A 24,643-nucleotide genomic window follows, 5' to 3' on the forward strand; every position below is an offset into this window, starting at 1 on the left:
CTATTGACAATCCATACAATCCAAACTTCCAAGCATACCCGGGAAGCCACAATTTTCACCTTGTGCAAGTAGACGTCGAATGTCTTCTTCGTTTGGAGCTTTCAAATATTCTTCCTCGAAGACCGCCAACACGGCATCACAAAAATACCTCAAGCTTTTGAAAAAGGTGCTCTTTGCGATTTGAACGTATTCATCCCACGCATCCGTACCACAACCATATGCAAGCAAACGAATGCAATCAACCACCTTTTGCATACCCATCATACATGGCTTTCCAATGCCATCAACCTTTTATGTGAAATACTTGTCATGGTCAGAGATAGCTTTCAAGATTCAGAGGAAGAGATGGCAGTGCATCCTAAACCTCCTACGAAAGATATCAAGGGGATACTTTGGGTATTGCATGAAATAATCCCTCATATTTCTATTGTCAGCATCGATTCGATCACGATAAATATACTTTCTACCGGGGACTGAGCCTCGATGATCATGAGTAGCTTCGTGCATGTCTTGCAACAATGAGAAAATAGGTACGAACATGTTTTCATCGTCATTCATTATGTTCTCATCTTCGGATGAGGAGCTTGATTCAACATAGCGAGAAGAAGAAGCCATTTTGAATGTGAGAAGAAAAGTTGCAAAGTTGAGAATGAATGTGAGAAGAAAGGTTGTAAAGTTGAGAATAGTAATGCTAAAAGTGTGAGTGAAGGTAAAGTTGAGAAATTTGTGGTCTATAAAGTTGACATAAGAAATGAGGTTGGTGGTTGAAGAGTTAATGGTTGAGGAGTTGAGGGTTGAGGCTTTAATGGCAAGTAAATGTATGTGAGTGAAAAATTGGTTGAATTTGACTAAGTCTAAATCGGGTTGAGTGTTTGGAAGGTACGGACGACACAATGTATGCCATCCGTCCATTTAATTAAAATGGGAGATAGACAACATAGTTTCTACCGTCTGTACATAAATAACCAACAGACGGCAGAAACTATGCCTTCCGTCTCCCGGAACTTATTATGGTAGCTGCTAGCGAAGGTTTTAACTTTGGCTGGGTTTTTGGCTGCTTCCAAATTTAAGACCCTTTTAGCAGCCCCATTGGAATGACATTTTTGTGGTTGGGGTGCCATATTTGCCTTTAGCAGCCCATATAGCCCCCCATTGGACTTACTCTTAGAATTTGAAGTAAAAGGTAGTGGGCGAGAAATGGGGTAATAAGAATGAGAAAAATAAGTAAAAGAGGACTGGACTTGGTGAGATGGGAAACGAACTGGAACAGTAGCAAAACTGATGCAAAATTGGATGCGAACTACGAATTGGTTAAGAATTTGAGCACTAAACCGAAACCAAGAAGAATTAAACTAACTGTAGAGAAAAAGGGAGAAAAAGGGTTGTTTGCTTTTTTTCGGTTTCTTACTTAGTCAAATTTTTTGATCGAGCGAAAGCAAAGTTACTGGACTTTTTCTCACCAGAGTTTTTGTCAGGCGCGCGCGTGCTCTACTATGCCTTGCCCAAGGCGCGCATACGCTCCACCGAATTCTCGGACACATCGATCGTTTTCGGTCCAATACAAAAACAAAGTTTTTTTCTAAAACTTAACCTAACCAAAAGCAGAAACAGAGAGAGATTGTAAGAGAGCATTCTAAGTGAGTGTTTGAGTGTTCATTCTTTGTGAGTCAATTGAGAGCTCTTGTAATCTGTTACTCTGTGCATCTAGTAAAGCTTGGACTCGCCGGTGGACGTAGACACATTGCCGAACCACGTCATATCCGTGTCTTGTGGTTGGTTCTTTTTTGCATTAGTATATTTACTTAATTTATATGCTTGTTAATTGTTAATGAGAAGTGTTGGGATAGTACTTGGAGGGTGTTGAAGTCTTGTCTTGGAAGAAGGATCAATCCTTGTGTAGGGTTGATCTATTTGGAGTGGATAACATTGTTTCCGCAGTTGAGTTATTCACAACACTAACTAGTATAAAAATATATCTAATATATCTATAGATCCATAATAGACAGTAAAGAATCAGACAAAGAATAATACTAAGTATATAAAACGTTTTAAGGCGAGTGATATGATGATGATAGAATTTAAGAGATGGATAGAGAACCGTAAAGATAACGAAGACACAACAAATCATGATCTGTGAGGAACGAGAATATATACAATGTTCGAATCGAATATCGCAAAGTGTGATGCGTTCGCAAAAGAAAGAAGCAAAGGTTAGTGCGAATTGGTTAAACCTAAGGGTGGCTTCGGATCGGATCGGATCGGATCGGATAAAGGGATTTCAGAAAATTTTCCAATTATTTTCAGATGGCAATATCCTTTCCAAATCCAATCAAATTATTTTTCGGATCGCAATTTTTCTTCTGAATTCGGAAAGTTCGGAAAATCGGAAAATTTTCGAAAATTTTGGAATACGCAAAATACGGAAGTAAATCTAAAATTTGAATTATATAATCGGAATCTTTTATGGATAACCATTTTTATTTAATTAATATATTCATTTAGCAATTATTTTGAAATGTATTAATTCAGTAAACAAGTTAGACCTTTTAACATGTTCATTCAGCAAGTTTTTTCTTCATGTTAATGCATTAATTCAGTAAATAAGAAGATGGGAGATATTGAGACATGTATATTAGAATGACAATATTGATTTTTTGAAATTGTGAGAGAGACAATATTCTACTTCTCTAGGGTTTTTATTTGTTTTGTAAAATATCTGCAGTTTTAATTTAGTAACTATATGAAATAGATCACTATATGTTAAAAATTCATAAATTAATCGAAATCGGATTGGATCGGATTTTGAAAACACATCCAATTCCGATCCAATTATTTTTCAGAAAAATCGGATATCGAAACACAAATATCATGGCCAAATTCGAAAAAGTATCGAATCGGAATTCGGAAAAATTTGGTTTTCGGAAAAAAGAGACACCCCTAGTTAAACCGATACATGTGGTTCTATTCTTCTCTCATTTTTATCTATGCCTTGTCTCAAAATTATGGGCATGTGCTATTCACCCATATAAGCCAAGTCTAGTTATCAGCAATGCAAAAACTAAGTTGACTAACTTCTAATACATATTGAATGGCGGGGCTATGATATGATTTGCTTGAAATACCTAATGATTTAGAGCAAATGTTGGGGTGGGGGAGGAGTGGGGACATTGGAGATGCTACTGATGCTACTATTGAAACACAAATTATGAGTTTCGGAACAAGTGAGGCAAGGAGATAAAGGCAAAGGTAGGAGAATAAAGCATTAAACTAACTAACAGGAAAGTAACTAACAATGGAAAGCAAGGAATTTTATGCATTTGAAAAACAATTGGTGGGTCTGAACATGGTTATTTAATATGTTATTGATTGTGGAATTGTGGGAAAAGACGAACTGGGAAGATGATAAAACAAAATCGCAGAAGACGATCTAATGAAGAATGAAGGTGATGGCCGGGAAACACGCCGCAAAGCAGCACAAATCACCTGAGCAAAGTAGCCAACGACAATGGGTAAGTATCGTCAGGTGTAATACTATTCATGGAGGGAAAACACAAAGCATGTTAAAAGTAAGTTGACATGGATTTTTTATTTTTTTTTATTTAATTTGTATGGTAATTCTTAGTTTTAAGGGGAAATTTTGTATTTTTTATTAGTTATTTTAAAATTTTGGTTAAGTGAGAAAGTCTGACGAAAAGTTTGGAACTTTTGTCGCAGGTCAAAACGGCAAAACTACGAACAAAAGATATTGACGAAAAGTTTCGAGCAGAAAGATCTCAATGCCTTAGGAAAAATAAAGAAATTGAAGAAAGGTTTTGCTCAGGGTGATTGCGCTGCAATGCCGTACAAGAAATAAAGAAGCCAGAGAAAAGTTTCGCTTAGAAAAACCAAGTGTCTCTCAGAAATATCGGCCCAATGTTTTAGAAAAAATAATGAAGCTGACGGAAATTTTCACTCGAAAAGTTCGCTCAAAAAGATCGGTTTAATGCCTTAGAAAAAATAATGAAATTGTCGAAAAGTTTTGCTCAGACAGATCAGCTTAATGTCTTAGAAAAAAATAATAAAGTTGTCCCAAAGTTTAACTCAGAAAGTTTCGCTCAGAAAGATCGGCTTAGTGCCTTAGAAAAATAATAAAGCTGTCGGAAAGTTTCGCTCAGAAAGATCGACTTAATGCCTTAAAAAAAAAAAAAAAAAATTGTAGGAAAGTTTAACTTAAAAAAAATTGCTTAGAGAAATCGGCTCAATGTTTAGAAAATAATGAATTCGGAAGATAGTTAACCGGAAGCGCTAAGTGAAGTGAATGCAGATTTCGAAGAAGAAAATGAAGATTTAATCGAGCGACCGTAAGACAATTGACAGAAACTTTAACAGAAATGGGAGATCAACTAGAACGTGGAAAGACGAATTACAAAGATTTGTACGAGTTGTCTATGCGAAAAACTGGTAAGGAACCATTGCTATGAGAAAAATTGGTAAGGAACCATTGAATTTTCTCAAACCAATGATTATGTGATTGTGTGAATGTAATACCATAGAGCTAAAAATTCTATTGATGAAAAATAAAAATAAAGTATGGGTTTTGGTATTGAATATTGTTGTTGTGTCAGAGAACATACCTGTGGAAAAGTGACAGTGTTGTTGATTTACATAGTTGAAATAGAATAGAACGAGACGCCCCCATGTAGAGAAAAACGCCCCGAATGCTAAGTGAACTTGGCAAAGATTTTGTCGTAGCGATAGTAACGAACTAAGTGAGCATAAAAACGTTCAAACTTAGACTAACGAAGCTAAACGTGGTAACGTCATCAAATTTTTTTTGTAGCGATATTAACGTACTAAGCGAGCGTAAAAGCGTTCAAACTTAGACTGATGAAGATAAACATGGTAACTTCGTCATATTTCTTCGTAGCGATAGTAACGTACTAAGCGAGCGTAAAAATATTCAAACTTAAACTGTTAAAGTTAAACGTGGCAACTTCGTCAGATTTTTTCGTAGCGATAATATATAAGGTTGCGATGGAAAAATAATTATACCATTAGAACTGAAGTAAAAGAAATACTTCTTTATTGATCACCGAATCTTGAAAAATACAAAGATAATAATAGAAAATAAACGATTGAACTAGAAACAAACTAACGAAGTTTTGTCGGTTTTCTCTTTCAGCTTGTCTATTGAGTAAATGATGGTATGGTGACGAGAAAATGTGACTAATTTTAAAGTCAAAACAAAATTGTCAAATTTCTTCTACGACGTATTATTTGCCATTGTCAGAAGTCAACGATGCTGGAAAATCAAAATGGCAAATAATGTCACACCATTAAAAAAAATTAACATCTAAAGCATGGATCTGAACTTCCCCTCATTTAGTAAAATAATTTGTTGCGATGAGCAAGACACAAACACTGCTAGGGGCTGTCGAAAAAAAAACCAACAATGTCAAGGCCCCATTTCGCAAATGACCAAAGCCTATGGATTAGATAATGCTTTATCACGGGAAGTTTGACCCATATTATCATGGTTTTGACAAGGCACACACTTCGCGGACAAACGCTTAACATCCTGTTGCATACCAATACCATTGGGTCATTGCTCTGTGAGCGAGACTTTGTCCCCGGGAGTGGTGCTCACATAGTCCTGAATGAATTTCTTCGAGGCCTAGTAAACCGTTCGTTCTGCTCAAACAACGAAAGAGATGATTGAGACTTGTGCCTTTGCGATAGAGTTGTGAAAAACCGTCCTTAGTGGAGATAAGACAATATTTCCAAGCATAACGTTTGACAAGATCACTAACTTTTTAGTCATCAAGAATGTCGGAGCATTGTCAGCTGTATGATCGTCATCGGTAGCCATGGTGGATACCGAGACATTATCAGTGCCAAGCTCGTTGGGATCATCTGACAGTATAAGTTGTTGATCAATTATTGTCTTGGCTGTGACGACTTGATTTCCATGGATAAGTATGCGATAGAATCATGATGTCTTACATCATAACGCAGATACTGCACAATACTAATAGATGCAAAATTTCAAGCAATTCGTTGAATTAAGTCCAAATAAACGACCATTCTATCAGTGCGATCACATACTATCATTCAAAGTGGCAAGCGACTAACTTAGAATAATCAATCGTACGCCCCCAGTTGAAAAGTTGTGCATATACCACAAATGATAATTTCGTACTTGGCCACATTATTTGAAGCGTCAAAACCCAAACATAGAGACTTCTCAATTATGTCTTCATTGAGCCAGACTTATTATGCGAACCTTCGGTGTAAATTCAACAATTAGTTGAAATATCCGATAGGTATTGCAAGTCATCACCCCCGGGAGGTAATGACAATTAGGGATCGACATTGTCCTCATTGAGTAATGCGTTCGACATAGGAATATCATCAATAAGAAAATCAGCTATTAGCGAAACCAAAGTTTATCTCTTTTTAATTGTACGAGTGTCAGAGACAATGTTGTAAGTGCTAATGTAACGTTTCCATTCTTTGACTCGATTTGTAGCTGACATTGTGAAAAAACTTGTGCAGCGAATATTCAGTATAAACTTTGACTATTCCATCCTTGAAATATGCTTAAGACGTTTATCAACATGAAACAAGGGCAATACAATTTTCTCAATGCAATAATGTCTTGATTCAGCTGATATAAGAGTCTTGCTAACAAAGAATATGAGACGACCGTCGTCACTATCGAACGACAATGGACAAATATGAATTGGATATGCTTTACTAAGATTCATGAAAGTAACCATTGCAAAATCTGTATTTATTGTCTTGAACTCGTGGGTAGCCATTGCGAACAACGAGAATCTAATCATTACCACGTAAACGATCCCACACGCAACTATGATATTGGCGTGTGTTACGTTGTGGTGTGACAGACACAACACCATTTTTGAGAACTCGTGGATGACCGTACGTTGTGAACAATGGGAATCTCATCCTCACCACATAAACGATCCCACACACTACGATGTCGTTAGCGTGTGTTATGTTGTGGTGCGATATATTTCACATCATCTTCGAAAGGAATGGCTTGTTTGAGACGACGCTTGTATTAATTATTTTGTTTCCATACACAGTTGAACTATTGAAGAAGTGTTTCTCGAGACATATGACTTATATTATCTGTAACAGATGACGAAGAATCTCTAGAGGCAATAACTTCGTGTTGAATAATTTGGCATATTGGTGGAACGGTAGCCGAGTCGCGTGCAACCAGGTGTTGAAAAAAAATAGGAGGGAGTAGTCTGATACCTCCAGGTTGACCTTGAACCTCACATTCGCGATGATCGTCAGTAAGTGCATCGGGAACTTAGACTCGTCTAGTATTTGTCATAACTTTTGTAGAACGTGATCATCGATTTTGAATAAGAACCGCAGATGGTCGTGGGTTCAATCCCCATAGACGGTGCCTATTATGTTTCGACCAAATATGAACAAAACACTAAGTCGTGACAAAATATATGAATAACGTAAGAAAAGTGATGGTGATCGAGTAAATGATGAGACTGTACCTTTCGGTTGTCTACGTACCCAAATTATCGATTAGATTAAATATCAGGAACGTAGTTCTTTATCAAAAATAGTTTGGTATTTATATGTGTAGAGTAGAGATTTTTTGTAGCTCAAGTAATTGTAATGGAGTATGACTCTTAGTTGATGATTATCTCTTTACTAAGTAACGAATCTGGACATAAATTAATGTACATAAGTGGCAAGCCATGTGGCTAGGGTTCAACCCTAGACACATGAGTTAATGAGCCTGTACATCAATCTATGGTATTACAAATTGGGTTTTAGCCCTATCGATTAAATGAATAAAGTGGAGACCCTTACTAATGGATGTTTGCCATGTAGGTGGGGGTCGAAACAATATATATATATATATATATATATATATATATATATATATATATATATTAAAGCTTCCACAAGGGGTATTTTTCTAGCTCTCTTAAAATTCCACGTCATCAATTCCTATTAAAATAGGAATTCCTCTCATATTGAAAAGAGAAATTCTAGCACTTCTAATTTAAACGAGAATCATTTTTCAATTATAATGGGACTTCCTCTCCTATTGAAGAAGAAAAATATAGCACTTCTAATTAAAACGGGAATCACACTTCTAAATAAAAATGGGATTCCTCCTCCAATTAAAAAACGGGAATCATTCTCCTATTAAAAACGGGAATCGCACTTCTAAATTAAAATGAGATCCCTCATCCAATTAAAAAACGGGAATCATTTTCCTATTATAATGGGAATTCATCTCCTATTGAAAAAGAAAAACCTAGCACTTTTAATTAAAACGGGAATCGTTCTCCTATTAAAAATGGGATCACACTTCTAAATTAAAACAGGATCTCTCCTCCAATTAAAAAACGATAATCAATCAGCTATTATTATGAGAATTCATCTCCTATTGAAAAAGAAAAATCTATCAATTCTAATCAAAACGGGAATAATTTTCCTATTAAAAACGGGAATCATACTTCTAAATTAAGATGGGATCCCTCATCCAATTAAAAAACAAGAATCATTCTCCTATTATAATGTGAATTCCTCTTCTATTGACAAAGACAAATCTAGCACTTCTAATTAAAATGTGAATCATTCTCCTATTAAAAATGGGAATCACACTTCTAAAGAAAAACGGGATCCCTACTCCAATTAAAAAAATGGGTTTTTAAAACTTAATTAAACAATTTGTTGAGAAATTAAAACGGGTTTTAAAGACTTGATTAAAATAATTTGTTAGGAAATTAAAATGAGTGAGCAACAAAAACAAGAATCACGATTTGTTAGAAATATATATATATAACCATTATAGAAATTTTCTAACAATAATCATAATATATATATATATATATATATATATTTATAATAATATATATATATATATATATCGGTTTGTCTAGAGTGCCACTCTAATATTGCCACTCTTATCTCACACTTCTCCTCAGCCATCCGATCCCACCTCAAGATCTGATGATCTAATTCACCCAAAATTTCTGATATTTCAAAATTTCGTAATATTTCAAAATCGAAAAAACGAAATAAGAGAAAAACGCGAAATTGGAGAAGAACTCTCTCTGTCTCTCGGTCTTCTTCTTACGCACTCAAAGAACCAAGCCATTTTTGTGGGTAGACACCATTTTGTAGACAAACCAAAAAAAGACCAAAGTTGAGCCGTTGGATCACAAAAAAATCAAACGCCCATATCCTAAACACCGAAAAAATCAAATTACAAGGGTTTCCTATTCCTCTCTCCAATCTCTCATGGGTTCCTCTTCTCATCGATTCTTTGTCTCTTAAATCTCTCATGGGTTCCTCTTCTCATCAATTGCTCTCTCCAAGCAAGTCATAAACTCTGGATTTGAATTTGTTCCAGAATTATCGTTGAATTTTTTTTGATGTCGATGAAAATCCTTTTGTACCATCGCGGAGTTGCATGGAGAGAGTGGGTTGAAGGAATGGGTTACCGCTATAGTTAAGATGGAAGTGAATGGAGATGGTGGTAATGATGTGCATTTTGATGCCACCAAGTCACATCTAATCTTAGGTAAGATCCACACATAGGTACTTGGATACCAGCGCACACACCAGCACATAGACTTTTTTCACCCTTCGACCTTTGATAGACTTTTTTTTATACATCATTGGCATAATCAAATGCACACTTCTGGGAGATTTAAGTTTGGCAGTGATATGGCATCAAATAGGTGCAGAATGGAAAATTTATGCATGCTATATAGGAGAGTCTAAACAGGTAACACAGAAATAGAGCAGTACTCATTTTCTTCCTAGAAAGGTAAAAGAGTTTTACATAAAAAGTTGAATAACAACTAGATTCAAACAATTAAGAAATCTCAAAAACATCAGGGAGGGGACGAGTGTTTAAGCTATGTGGAGTTCTATATCATTCTCCCAGAGACAAAACATAACTCCTTCATCTTTGCCTCAGTAAACAACACTTGACGATTCACCCGGTCATACTTTCGAAACTCAAGCTTCTCTGTCATCTTCCGTGGATTCTTACGCTTCACGTAAAAAAATCTCGTCCCTGCCACAGAGACAAGCCTGATGAATATTGAACCACCCTTGGCCTTCCCCATTAAAACTCCTAAATAGTGAAGCCTGCAAAATCAGCTTATTGTCGGAATGGTTTAGGAAAATTGTAAATTGGACAAATAACTTCAGAGATTAATGCACATTCTCAATGTGTTTTTGGGCCCTACAACTGACATTTATAATTGGAATGCCCAAAAATATTCTTCGTCTAGTTATGACAGCTTTAAGGCAATTACTTCATAAACCAAATAAGAACAAAGGTAAAATAAGTTCATTAAAATATGAGAACAAGGATTATAATCATCTGAAGCCGCTTTAAGAATGTTTCAAGACCAAGACTGAAACCAATAAAAAATGTATGACAAAGTCATATTGAAGGATAAGGACAGCATGCTCCCTCATTTTCTTAAGCAGTATGATGTCTCTTAACCAACATAAATATAACAACAATTTGACTCATTGGAATAGCTATTCAACGCTGCCCTTCCCTTTTCGTTTTTCCCAAGACACGTCTGGAATTCGTGAACAACTGTAAAACCTCTATCTATTGACAGTAGGGTGTAATTTGGCTATACTGTTTCTAGTTCTTCCCTTCACTACCACCCAACTTGTACTAACTAAGCTTTAGTAATTAGCTAGAATGCTGAGGTGATAGACTCTATGGAACTAAAGAGAGCGGTCACATTGGAGGCAGTAAAGATATCCTTCACTCTGAGCTGCGATCTAATGTAACCTATACTTGCGCAAACCATAGAACTAGGGTCACGATTTGAATATCTTAACCTCGAATCCTAACTTTCTTCCAATAGATAAGGATAATGAATACCGGTCTACACTAATTCAGTTATGATCTTCACCAGGTCAAGAACAAACACATTATGGAACTTCTGTTAGACATACCATTTTTTATTAGAGAAACAGAAAAGCCACCACTTTATTCTAACACGGCTGTAGCTCCCAACTCCTTAAGCTTCTCAATAATAGGATTGACTTGCTCCTTCGTAACCCCCTTTTTCAAGGGTTAAAGGGTTCTGCAAGCATAATGACTCCACATCCTTCTGAACCCTACATGCAGAAGAGCAATCAGGGCATTCAGACAGCTAAACAAAGAATGCTAAATAATATATCGATTCTAGGAAACCCAAAATAAAATACAATAAAATAGAGCAGATACCAACTTCCTCAAATCATAACATCCAAATATATATCTAGAAATCTATACAGTGGGACGCGGATACCATTGGAGACATCATAGTTCTACTGAGTAAGTCTGCTTACTTGCGGGAAAAAGCCTTTTTCATAGGATGGTACAAAAGGATTTTCATCGACATCAAAAAAAATTCAACGATAATTCTGGAACAAATTCAAATCCAGAGTTTATGTCTTGCTTGGAGAGAGCAATTGATGAGAAGAGGAACCCATGAGAGATTTCGTAGACAGCAATCGATGAGAAGAGGAACCCATGAGAGATTGGAGAGAGGAATAGGAAACCCTTCATAATTTGATTTTTCAGTGTTTAGGATATGGGCGTTTGATTTTTTTGTGATCCAACGGCTCAACTTTGGCTGTTTTTTTGGCTGTCTACAAAATGGCTGTCTACCTACGAAATGGCTTGGTTGCTGGAGTGCAGAAGAAGAAGACCGAGAGACAGGGAGAGTTCTTCTCCAATTTCGCGTTTTTCTCTTATTTCGTTTTTTCGATTTTGAAATATTATGAAATTTTGAAATATCAGAAATTTTGGGTGAATTAGATCATCAGATCTTGAGATGGGATCGGACGGCTGAGGAGAAGTGTGAGATAAGAGTGGCAATATTAGAGTGGCACTCCAGACAAACCGGGTTTATAAAGGTGTTAAAGTTATACAAGGACTCAGAAAAAACTATAAAAGGAAATTTGAGAACAAACTAGTTTTCAGAGTGTCCACATGTCATTGCTAAGCTAATTACAAAAAAAGTATGAGATAAAATAGGAAACAAATATTTTATTGCGATACTTTGTTAATTTAGAGTCTCCAAAAACTGAAACACTTTGCTAATTGGCGGAAAAATAGAAAGAAAATATCAAGGCTTTTCAATCAACCAAATGTGACTCTTACTAAGATTCCCCTTCATCTTTTTTCACTAAAGGAAATTCTATAAAAAAAAAAACACCACGATGCTCCTTTGAATGCAACAACGAACATCATCAACGATTCAAACCAGAAAAGATCACAAAGCTACTAGCAAGCCACCAGACTCACCTTGGACTTGGGAGAAGTTTATTGTTAACATTAAATAATATATAACATACTCTACTAGCTTAATCTACCGTTAACAATGTGTTTGGTTTATAAAGGTGTTAAAGTTATACAAGGACTCAGAACAAACTATAAAAGCAAATCTGAGAATTACAATATACCTCAGAACCTGTAAATATTGATGGCTCTTTGCAACCTAGCTATTTAGAAGTTGTAGCAGATTCAAGTGGTAACTTTGTAAATAGTTTATTCACTTCTTCAGCAACATCTTCATGTTTGACAGCCCTAGTAGCAGAAATTACCCGAAAGTAAATATTTTAAAATAGACACATGACAAGAATATCCAAAGCATTGAAAGGGCGGCCACATGTAATAGACGAAGCATTATAAGAATTGAACTAATCCCAAGTATTTGTATGTGGTTAGAGTACTGGGAAATGTGTAGTGAGTTGCAATATATTTCTCAATATCTGCTTTGGTGATATGATTCTCTGCATATTCTCAGTTGGGCCCAAAATGGTTCTACCTAAAGGAGTGTATTGAAATGCAGTTGTTGCATGCAAATGATCAAAAACTACTTCCTCCGGTTAGTTGGTTTCCACTTGCAACACAAACACATGTAAAAATAGTTATGGATGGGTGGATACAAAATATAAGTTAAAGACCCATGCATGAAATCATTTATATATGGATTGTGGCAAAATCTAGAATCATACCATGTAAGCGATCAAACAACAAAGGTCCATAGATCGATTATCATGTAGAGTCAAAAGCACAACAAATATTTTCATATAGAGAACGACTGACGTGGCTGCCTTGGAATTACTAAGATGTAGCTGTCAGTTGTCGCAACCAAAATACTCCTACTAGGTAATGCAATAATGCAGACACACATAACATCAAATGCTATTAGATGAATTTTACAACCTGATAGTCCCATTATATGGATTGTTTACAGCATACAAGGTCCTCTGTCTACAAGATACACAGAGGAGTACATTGTCAAGTTTATATGTAGTTGTGTTTGTCATGTCACCGGAGGTGCTATCTTTATGTGCTACTTATACCAAATTTTGTCTTCTTTGATACCTATTTTGAAGTATGCCTTCAAAATTTGATGATTTCAGAGATTAATGCTACTACTCGAGCTACTAGATCTCTCTCCCCCACCCCCTTCTATTATTCTTCTTTGGATGTTTGTTTATAATGTGGTTTTCCCTCACCTATTCCGATTTTTAGCTTCGCGACGCTTAAGAAATTTTTAGAGGTGCCTACGATTAAATGTTATGTCTATTTAATTTGTTTGAATGTGTTCTTCTATTGTTTCAACTTTGAATGCTCTCATTCAATTTTTGTTTTCTAGGTATACAGTACCTCACTTTCTAACGCAATATCCAATCTTTTCATCCAAATACCATGGGGATATATGGACCAAGCAAAGGTTGGTCAATTTTGTGTTCGCCCATATCTATTTTTGAGCTTTGGATTATTATTAACACTCCTATACTATATTTATTTTTTAATTTGTTTCAGATTACGGTAATCTTTATCTTTCCAAAATGACTTTTGGTATGAAGTAATGGGATGTGTCTTAAGTGAAATGCCGAATTTGTTGTAAACTGCCATGAATAGTATCACCTTGGTTTTACAGAATTGGCACATACTTCATGAAAATCAAAGCAAATGATAAATAGATTTGTAATTTATCTTACCGTAAAGGTGGTGACTCTATTTTTAACTGCTAAACATATTCGGGCAATTTGAATTGTACTATCTAAATGTATATATTTAAATAATAATTAACATAAAATCGGAAGCTAGATGCAACTGCATTGAACTACCCTAAAAAAATAATTAATGGGAAATTGGAAAAATAGATGCAAATGTATAAAACTAAACTCAAGGAATAACGGGAATTCAGCAACTTGATGCAAATACATTGAACTAACTTGAAAGAATAATTAATGGTAAATCGGAAATAGAATGCAATTGCATTGAACTAACCTCAAAGAATAATTAACAGGAAATAAGAAATTGGATGCAACAACATTGAACTAACCTCAAAGAACAACTAACGAAAAATTAGCAACTGGATGCAAATGCATTGAACTAATCTCAAAAAATAATTAATGGAAAATCATAAAATGGATGTCAATGCATCCGACTATCCTAATAAAATAATGGGAATTCAGTAATTTGATGCAAATACATTGAAATAACCTCAAAGAAGAATTAACTGGAAATCATAAACTTGATCTAATTGCATTGAACTAACCTTAAAGAATAACTAACGAGAAATAGAAAACTAAATGCAAATGCATTGAACTAACCTCAAAGAATAATTAACGAAAAATCGGAAACTGGATAAACTTTGATGATCCCATAGTGAATCATGTATATATATTTTTCTATGTCATGTTTGCAAGGATACTATAGATGGGTCAATAGAAGTTGGTATTTCACACCAACTTGGATAATTAACGAGAAATTGAAAACTGAATGCAAATGCATTGAATTAACCTGAAAGAAATAATAACGGGAAATTGGACACTTGATATAAATGCATTGACCTAACCTCAAAGAATAATTAACGATAAATTGAAAATTGGATGCAACTACATTGACCTAATCTCAAATGATAATTAATGGAAAATCAAAAACTAAAATGCGCGCAAATGCATCGAACTAACCTCAAAGAACAATTAATAGAAAATCGACAACATGATGCAAATACGTTGAACTAATTACAAAAAATAATTATCGGGAAATTAGAAAATGGATACAAATGCACATCCAACTAGCCTAAAAATATAACGGGAATTCGGCAACTTGATGTAAATACATTGAACTAACCTCAAAAAATAATTAACAGGAAATTGAAAAATGGATGCAAATGTGCATCCAACTAGCCGCAAAGAATAAATGAAATTCGACAACTTGATGCAATTAACTTGAACTAACCTCAAAAAATAATTATCAGGAAATCAAAAATTGGATGCAAATGCATTGAAATAAGCTCAAAAAATAATTAAGGAGAAATCAGAAACTGGATGTAACTGCATCGAACAAACTTAAAAGAAGAATTAACAGAAACATTGATCTTCCTCAAAGAATTAATAATGGGAAATCGGAACTGGATGCAAATGCATTTAACTATCCTCAAAGAATAAATAACTGGAAATCAGAAACTTGATGCAACTATATTGCACTAATCTCAAAAAATAATTAACGGTAAATCAAAAACTGAATGCAAATGCGCATCCAACTAGCCTCAAAGAATAACGAGAATTTGGCAACTTGATGCATATATATTGAATTATTAATCTCAAAAAATAATTAACGATATATTGGAAACTGGACGCAACTGTAATAAACTAACCTAAAAGAAATAATTACCGAGAAATTAAAAACTGGATGCAAATGCATTGAACTAACTTTAAAGAATAATTAATGGGAAATTAGAAACTAGATGGACGCAAATGCATTGAACTAACCTCAAAGAATAATTAACGGGAAATAGGAAACTGGAAGCAACAACATTTAACTAACCTCAAATAATTATTAACAACAAATTGGAAATTAGATGCAAATGCATTGAACTAACCTCAAAGAATAATTAACGATAAATCGGAAACTTGATGTAACTGCACCGAACAAACTTAAAAGAATAATTAACGAAAAATCGGATACTGTATATTGATGCAACAACATTAATCATCCTCAAATAATTAATAACGGGAAATTGAAAACTAGATGCAAATACATTGAACTATTCTCAAAGAATAACTCATAGGAAATCATAAACTTGATACAACTGCATTGAACTAACCTCAAAGAATAATTAACGGGAAATCGAAAACTTGATGCAAATGCATCAAACTAACCTCAAATAATAATTAACGATAAATTGACAACTTGATGCAAATGCATTGAACTAACCTTAAAGTATAATTAAAGGAAAATCTGAAATTGACCTGGATCCAACTGCATTGAACTAACCACAAAAAATAGTTAACGGGAAATCGGCAATTGGATGCAACTGCATTGAACTAATCTAAAATAATAATTAACGTATGGGAAATCGGAAATTAACTTCAACTATGTTGTACTAATCTCAAAGAAGAATAATTATCGTGAAATCAAAAACTGGGTGCAATTGCATTAAACTAACCTCAAAGAATAATTAATGGGAAATCGAAAACTGGATGCAAATGTATTGAACTAACGTTAAAGAATAAATTAATGGGAAGTCAGAAACTGGATGCAAATGCATTGAACTAACCACAATGAATAATTAAGAAAAAATCGGAAACTGGATGTAAATGCATTGAACTAACCTCAAAGAATAATAATTTATGAGAAATCGAAAATTAGATGTCACTGCATCGAACTAACCTCAAATGATAATTAACAGAAAATCGGAAACTTAATGCAAATGTATGGAACTAACCTCAAAACATGATTATAATATATATAGTGAGAATACCCCGACAAATATTGTTTTGCATTTAAAATGTTGTTTATCATCTCTCTTTTTCGTATGATTGGGAATGTTTTGCTATTCAAGTAGCTTCAATATGATATTCGTTGGGGCATTGTCATAAAACTCTAATTAAACTTCTAATTTTAAACTACAAAAAGAATTGAAAAGGGGTTTTATCAAAGGTGTGTTATTTATTTTTATTGTGGAAAGTGGGGTTTTCACGTTGCAAGAAATTTAGATGAGTGATTAATATAATATTCCTATCTCATAGCTTTGCATAGATGCTGATATATTTTAAAATATTTTAATATAACAACACTTGTTCGTAGGATGGGTTCGAAAGCTAGTTACAAATATATAGAGAGGTATTACTTAGAAACCGGAAATAGAGAGATTAGAAATACACTATACGGCTGGCGAGAGGTGATTCTAGAAGGGTTGGCAATCTAATCTATATATATATATATATATATATATATATTATAGCTCTCCCTTCCTCAATTGAGGAAGCGTTGCTAGAGTGTCCACGTGTCCATACTAATTATGAAAAATTAGGAGAAAAAAACTGCAAAAACTAAGAGTCCCAGTTAATTATGTTTCCTAAAATTGAGGACTAAAAAATGAAAGTAAGTTTACGTTTACAGTTTACCGCACAAAAACGCAAGTCCGTCTTTCTCTCTACAAAGAAGAACGGCGGCGATGACTCAATATTCAAAGTTCAAACCCCAACTGACCTTGCTCCTTTTTGTGTTATTAATGGTATGGTGTATAGATGATGTAGATGGATGATGGTCGTTGAACAAAATAGAAGCATATATCAAAACCTAATTATCCTTCAATAAGTAAATGATGAGTAGGGTATCGTTCCACTTTTAAGTGTATGTTATGTGAATGACAGGATTGAAAAGGGGGTTTGAGGGATTAAAAACTATGATTGTAGAGATTTTAGATTCTAATGCTAAACTAACCTAAACTAACTAAACTATTGAGAATTTATAAGAAAGGGAATTCAAGAGATTAGAATCCACCAATACTTTTGATCTACGACCTTCTGCTTCATGGTTGTTCTCACAAGTAGACTACAATTAGGCAATCGAGCAAGTGCCGATGCCCTCTTGGATGAAACATCGTTAACAATTAATTCTACTTAAGGTTGTTCCTATATTTATGCTATTAATATCTTCTTTCTTTTTATGTAAGCTCAGGCAGCCATTCAATGTATTACCGAGAGCAACATCAAGGAGTACTTCCTAATAGGGCGGCCATTCAATGAATCACCACTTAAGGCAAACACAAAGAATACTTCCCCTAGGCAGCCACTCCCTGAGCTACCCCTTCTAAGGCAACACAAAGAATACTTCCCTAACTCTAAAGAACTATACTACTAGAAGAAAAGTAAAGAACACTAGCATGATATTAATATTGCAAAACATGAACCTTATTTTATACTTCCATCCCCTGGTGTGGGCAATGGAACTAATAACTAAAAACATAAAGAACTAACTTGATTGAATAACACCATGAACCAGAAGAATCATTAAACCTTAAGCACCGGCTTCATCTCCTCCCTTGAATGAGAAGATTAGCCTTCCATAAAGAAGGAAGAACACGAAGAACGAGAAGAAGAAGAGTCGAAGAACATAAGACTAGAAAAACTAACTTATTAAGACTTTACTAGTTAAAACCGAATATTTTATTATTAATCTTTCTCTGCCTCAAGTTCTGGAGACAAGAATATAAGTGAATTGGTAAGTTACATGACGCACTTAGGTCCTCTATTTATAGGGGTTACAATGAGTTCTAGAAGCATTCCAAACCGCCATTTGTTTCCTAATACAAATCAACTTCTTTTAGAGTCCAACTTCGTCTCCAAAACTGAGAAGGAAGTGGCTACAGTGTCGGTTCATGCGTCTGGACGCACGATCCTTGCATCTCAGATGCGAGCATTGTGTCTGGACGCACGATCTTTGCGTCCCAAATGCGGAAGTCTATTTTCCCTCTTTTGCTCTATCTTTTTATCCTCTTTTGCGGGATTTGGTCCAAGCAACGAATCCTTTTGCCTTGGGCTTTAAAATAGGTCCAAGTCGCATCTTTAATAGCTTCAATTCCTTGGCCTTCTCCATGATTGTCAACGGGCTTCCCATGTGATCCTTAATGCTCCGAATTGTTCCGTTTTACCCATTTTTCTCTAATATTCCACAAAACTCTCTTTTTCACCTGTAGAATCATAAAACATAACTTACAAACACTATTAGTCTACTAAAATGGCTAAACAAAAGGCATAATCGAGGGTTAAATTGCACTTTTTGAGCACTTATCACCAACTCCAATTCCCACCCCGATGATACAATACCACCCCTCTCCTTATGAGTTACGAGTGTTCACTTCAAGTCTCTCTTCTAAATAATAGGTGTTCTCAATCACATACTCACACATGTGCCTTCTCTCAATCTGCCTCTGCTTATGTCGATGATTATTTATTTATTTAAATTTCTTTTTAGTTTGTATTTGTATTGAACTGATTAATCAGATTTTCATTACAGTCTCACTCAATAAAAATAAGACTGGACCAGCGATTCGGGTTATCTAAGGTAATCATAATTGGATAAATTGAACTCTCCAATAATTAGTCACAGTAGAAAATGGCTATCATATTTTGGTAAGGAAAATCAGTTACTAGATTAAACTTTTGTTACTTCTCATGTCTCTGCTTCTTGATCACCTTTTCATCCTCAATCCTTTTATCAGGATATTGGCCTTTAGAAAGGATTACATTAATGTTTAGTAAGTGATTGTAGGTGTGACAACAATTGCTGGAGGAAAATACATTGAACTATTAACACCGAATCTTGATTCAATTAGGACTAATGGAGTGGATGTACAATCTAAGGTATGTAATTTACATGGCTAAAGACCTTATGAATCCACTAGAATTAGAGCATAGGCAATGTGTATGTATATTGTTCAATGTTTTCACGTACAACATGGTTTTGTGCTTTGTCTTTATTGGTTCAACTCAAATACATTGTATTTATAGCATGACCATCCAACAAATTTTCACATGAGGTTTGTTATTATTTAAACAAATGGTAACAAGATGATATAAATAGATAAATGGTGATACGGGTGTCTTTATTTGTAGAATCGCTATTTAAATTGTTGGCTAATTGTTTTTCTCCAGAACTTAGTCTGATTAGTTTTAGTATTTTCCTTTCGGTAATATATGTGTGATTAAAGTTGAATGAGTTAACTTAGCTTGAACTCCTTTTGTGTCCAAACAAGTCATGGAGTGGAATAGCAGTCCCTTTTCAAGCTCTCTGAGGCTATCCATATAATCAAGGGGATTACGAAAAAAGTAGAGAGAAAAATGGGATTTTATGTAGACCTCATAGAATTAAACACTTAAACCCAAACCCAAAAGAACATCGCATAAAAAAAACCTTTCTTCCCCGTCCAAAACCTTCGTCACTTCTATAAATCTAATACAGATTTTCATCATGATCATCAGCCTAATAAGTTACAAACCTCGATACCCGAGTTCAGGTACGAAAAATTTCCTTACAAAACATTGAATTGTGTTTATCTTTTTCGCTATGTTTGAGGAATTATTAAGTTTGTGGTAGAGTTATATTTATTTAAATAGGGATAACGTGGGAGAAGAAAGATAAGAGCGCGGGTCGCGCCCTTAGACAGGCAAAGTCAAGGGTGGGGCGCACTAAATCGCCTGGAGGTTCGTCAAGGCAAGAGCGCAGGTCGCGCCTCGAGCAAGACTAATGTGAACGCAGGTCGCGCCTTAGTCGGTTTTGACAGAAGTTTGACAGATACGTATGTTTTCTATAAAGGAAAGTCTCCAATCCTTTTAGAAACAATAGACACGAATATGCACTCATGTTGTGCTATATAAACACCTCTGTAACACAAAACCAAAATCAATCAAGCAATATAAAACCTTTCTTCTCCCGTGGACGTAGGTTACCGCATTGGCACCGAACCACTATAAATCATTGTGTTTTATCTCTTTAATTAGGTGTTAAATTCTACATGGTATCAGAGCGAAGATCTTAATCTCTCCTCTAATCCAACCTAAATAAACAAAACACTATGACAGATCCAAAACCAGATCCAAAGTCTGCTGTTACAAGAAAGACTGATTTTAATCCCGGTTGGAAGCTGTCATCAATTCTATTGAATGAAACAAACTATATACCTTGGTCTAGGGCTGTTTCACTATCTCCGGGTGGCAAGAGGAAATTGGGATTTGTTAATAGTACAAAGGTGTGTCCTACCATTAATGATGCCAAATATGAGAATTGGGTTTCCAATTATCAGCTTGTTCGATCCTGGTTGCTCAATTCGATGGAGTCAACTATTGCTGGAATATTTATTTTTTCTGATTCTGCAAAGGAGATGTGGGATTCAATTGAAGATTTATACGGAAACCAGAACAATTCTACCCGTGTGTTTGAACTTCAACTTGCAATCAGTGCTTTACAACAAGGTGAGAAAACTTTTATAGAACACCTTGGGAATTTGAAAAAATTATGGGATGAGTTAAATATTTATCGTCCACACACCACAGATGCTAATACCCTTTTGAAACGGGCTAAAGAGGATAAAATCTTCACAGTTTTTTGTAGTCTTAAACCAGAATATGAAAATCTGGAAAGCAATATTCTAATGAAAAGCACTCTTCCATCACTTGCTGCTGTTTGTGCTACTATTCAGATAGAGGAAACTAGGAAGAAAACCATGAATTCCGAGGTGAAGTCCTCAATCTCTGAATCTACTGTATTAACTGCAGAAAACGACTTTCGAAAGAAGTCACAGGGATTTGAAAAAGGTAAGGGAAAAAGGGAACCATCTTATTGTGATCATTATGGAAAGAACTGGCACACTAAGGACCGTTGTTGGGAATTATATCCGCATCTTAAAAAGGAAAAGGAACTGTCCAAGAAAGAGCATGTCGCAGTAGCCGAGACATCAATGTTCAACTCAGATATTAGTCATCAGTTGAGTCAAATTCTTCAACAACTCACTAAGTCCATGCCATCTAGCAAAGGTCAGTATGGCTCGACTCATGTGTCAGGTAATTTACATGCCTATTTTACTATGCCAGAAAATAGTAACTCATGGATAATTGATTCGGGGGCTGCTGATCATATGGCTAATTGCCCTGCCTCTGTCCATAATTTTGTGTCCAAAACTAAAAAACATAATATCTCCAGAGCCAATGGCTCCACTGTTTCCATTCTAGGTAGTGGTGATAAGAGCCCAAAACTGTAGTTTTAACCCCTTTAACAATATCGCTTTTGACCAATTATGTGATTAATAAGTAAGAGTTAGTACTGCTATCATGTTTTTATGTATTTCAGGCATTGGAGTCGAATATGTGTAGAAATGCACCCCTTTTGCAATATAAAGGAGCAAGGGTTGGTTGCTAAAAAGTTTTGTAATTAAAGGCCAAGATTCAAGGAGAAAAAACCTTTTTAAACCCGGTCAAAGTTGAAAAGTCAAAGTCAACGCGGGCAGAAACAGCGCACAAAAGTCAGCAGAACATCCGAAGGCCGTATCTTTGGACTCAGAGCTCAGAATTGGGCCTACCTTATGTCAAAACGACCGGCTCAGAAATAGATTTCCAATGGTTTAAGCCTTGACAAAATCAGAGGAGCAAAAGTGGGCAAAAAGTTTGTGGAAGTCAAATCTAGCTGAAAAGGCCTCTGTGGACTGAAGAAATTGGATTTTGGGCTCGATTTTCCGGCCCAAAACATAGCTCCTCAGCCTATGCACGAAAAGTGTGTCTGGTCTCCTCCATTTATATGGAGAAGACTTAGCTCTTAAGGATAGTTAGATCTAGATTAGAAAATTAGGTTAGACTCCATTAGTTTTTTTTTGAATAGCTTGTTTTAGATCTAGTTTTTACCTTCAATTAATTAGTGTTAGAACAAAGTAGATTATTATTTATAATCACTATTAGTTTTATAATAAAGTATTAGTTTTCATTTCAATTTAGTTATTGATTAAATTCTTATTTAGTTTTAGTTGTTTTAAATTTATAAATTAGGTTGTCTTCATTTTGATTCTTAGACTATTGTTAAAATTAGATTTATAAAGTTTAAATTAGTTATTAAATTATGACTTGTTATTATTGTTCTTGTGTTGGGAATGATAGTATAATGATATTAGGCTAATCCCCCCATTAGAGGGAGTGATTATGAAGCCCAGTGAGGAATATATTGCTTAGTAGAATTGTTTAATTATGTATATATTTCAACGAATTTAGTTTATTGTATGACTTCCAAAATAAGCATATAGTAAATTAAACTAGGGATTTTTATAATTAAGTCGAGAGGCTTGATTGTAATAATCCTACATGCTAGTAATAATGACTATAAAGATGTAGGTTGTTGCTAGGGATGATAAAGGTTGAGGCTTTAGGTTGAATCATGCGTGAAAACCTAAATATGATCTATTTTCAATGAATAATTCGATTCTTGCATGAAACTAGTCATTAGGTGGATTGATTACTCTTCTCTATAACTTTCTCTTCCATCAAAACCCTATTTTTATTAGTTTAGTTAATTTAGATTTATTTGAATCCATCGTATAATCGTAGAATAGAAATTTCACATCACACATTACTCTCACCATTGTTCCTTTTGGTTGGATTAGTTGAATTCAATTAATGTCTTGATGGTTTATGAGTGGAACGAATTCATACTCTTTTTATATTACTTCATTATTTGAGAGTAGGAATATTGATTTAAGCACTTGTTTATGTGATTGATTATTTGTGTTTATGCATAGATAGTTAGTTTACGTAAATTTGTCTTTATCAAATGGCGCCGCTGGCATCTTAAACTCATTCAGGACAAGAATTCAATTGGTTGAATCCAAGGGGCAATCCCCCATTCTCTACCCACCCACCCTTTTCATTTTTAATTCTTTTTTCTCATATTTTTGTTATTGTTCACTGTTTTAAGTACAAGGGAGCACGCCTTCCATTTTGCTTTGTTCAGAGCGCTCCCGCCCTCCCTTGTGTCTGCGGAATCACAGTGAAGAATACTACGGTAAAGGTATTTTTAAATTTTCAAAAATTCTGAAAATTTTCAGGTATAATATTTAAGGTGTTATTGATTTACTAGAATATTTTCAGAATTTTCCTAATTGTTTTACCTTGTAAAAAAATACGATCATTATAGTGCTGCATTTCATTTTTCAAACCGTAAGTTCTTGAAAAATAGACGAGTAAGGTTACTTAGGCAGTTCCAAAAATTCTAAACATTTTACAAAAGTATCCATCCTAAGTCAGGAGTTTGCAGTAAAATTTTGACGAGTTTTTTATTTGTTTTGACTTCCTAACTAGTGGAGTGTTTCCAGTGTGGTTCTGCAGTTTTGCAAACACTTAATTTCTGGAACAACAGCCGATAAGAAGGGCTTGTTGGACTCCAATTGCTCTAAAAATTTTACAGGTATACCCATGATCTGTCAGGAGTCTCTAGTAAACTTTTGGCCATTTTTGTCTCTGTTTTGATTGGTTAACCATTCAGTTGTTTGTATTGTGTCTGAAAACTGTTTCACAAACTTTGAAGGGTAGTAGAAGGACTGTCGTAGCTTGGATTGATTTGAAATTTTACAAGCTACTTGATAGATGTCTTAGCAAACTATTGTAAAAATTTCAAATTTTTTGGAGAGCGCTCCGCACCCTAGATAGCCTATTTCCAAGCGCACCCCGCGCTTAACCGCCTGGATATTGTGTCAAGTTGGCGCCCTAGATAGCCTATTTCCAAGAGCGCCCCGCGCTCAACCGCCTGGACATTGTGTCAAGCACGAGCGTGACCCGCACC

The 24,643-nt window shown here is 35.0% G+C and overlaps 1 protein-coding gene and 1 long non-coding RNA gene across 2 annotated transcripts; one reads left to right on the plus strand and one right to left on the minus strand.

The window, feature by feature from the left end:
- Window positions 1-9,779: 9,779 nt before the first annotated feature.
- Window positions 9,780-11,746, minus strand: LOC147511955 (uncharacterized). Its single transcript, XR_015217114.1, has 3 exons — window positions 11,359-11,746; window positions 10,981-11,145; window positions 9,780-10,146 (listed from the first exon to the last, which is right to left on the minus strand). It is a non-coding gene; the product is annotated as an uncharacterized LOC147511955 (long non-coding RNA).
- A 9,460-nt stretch (window positions 11,747-21,206) lies between these two features.
- On the plus strand, window positions 21,207-22,082 carry LOC147511956 (uncharacterized). Its single transcript, XM_086598619.1, has one exon. It carries the CDS (start codon window positions 21,207-21,209, stop codon window positions 22,080-22,082), a length of 876 nt encoding a protein of 291 aa, XP_086454745.1.
- The last annotated feature ends 2,561 nt before the right edge of the window (window positions 22,083-24,643 follow it).

Source organism: Coptis chinensis, chromosome 3, assembly GCF_015680905.1.
Source record: "Coptis chinensis isolate HL-2020 chromosome 3, ASM1568090v1, whole genome shotgun sequence".
Taxonomy (NCBI): domain Eukaryota; kingdom Viridiplantae; phylum Streptophyta; class Magnoliopsida; order Ranunculales; family Ranunculaceae; genus Coptis; species Coptis chinensis.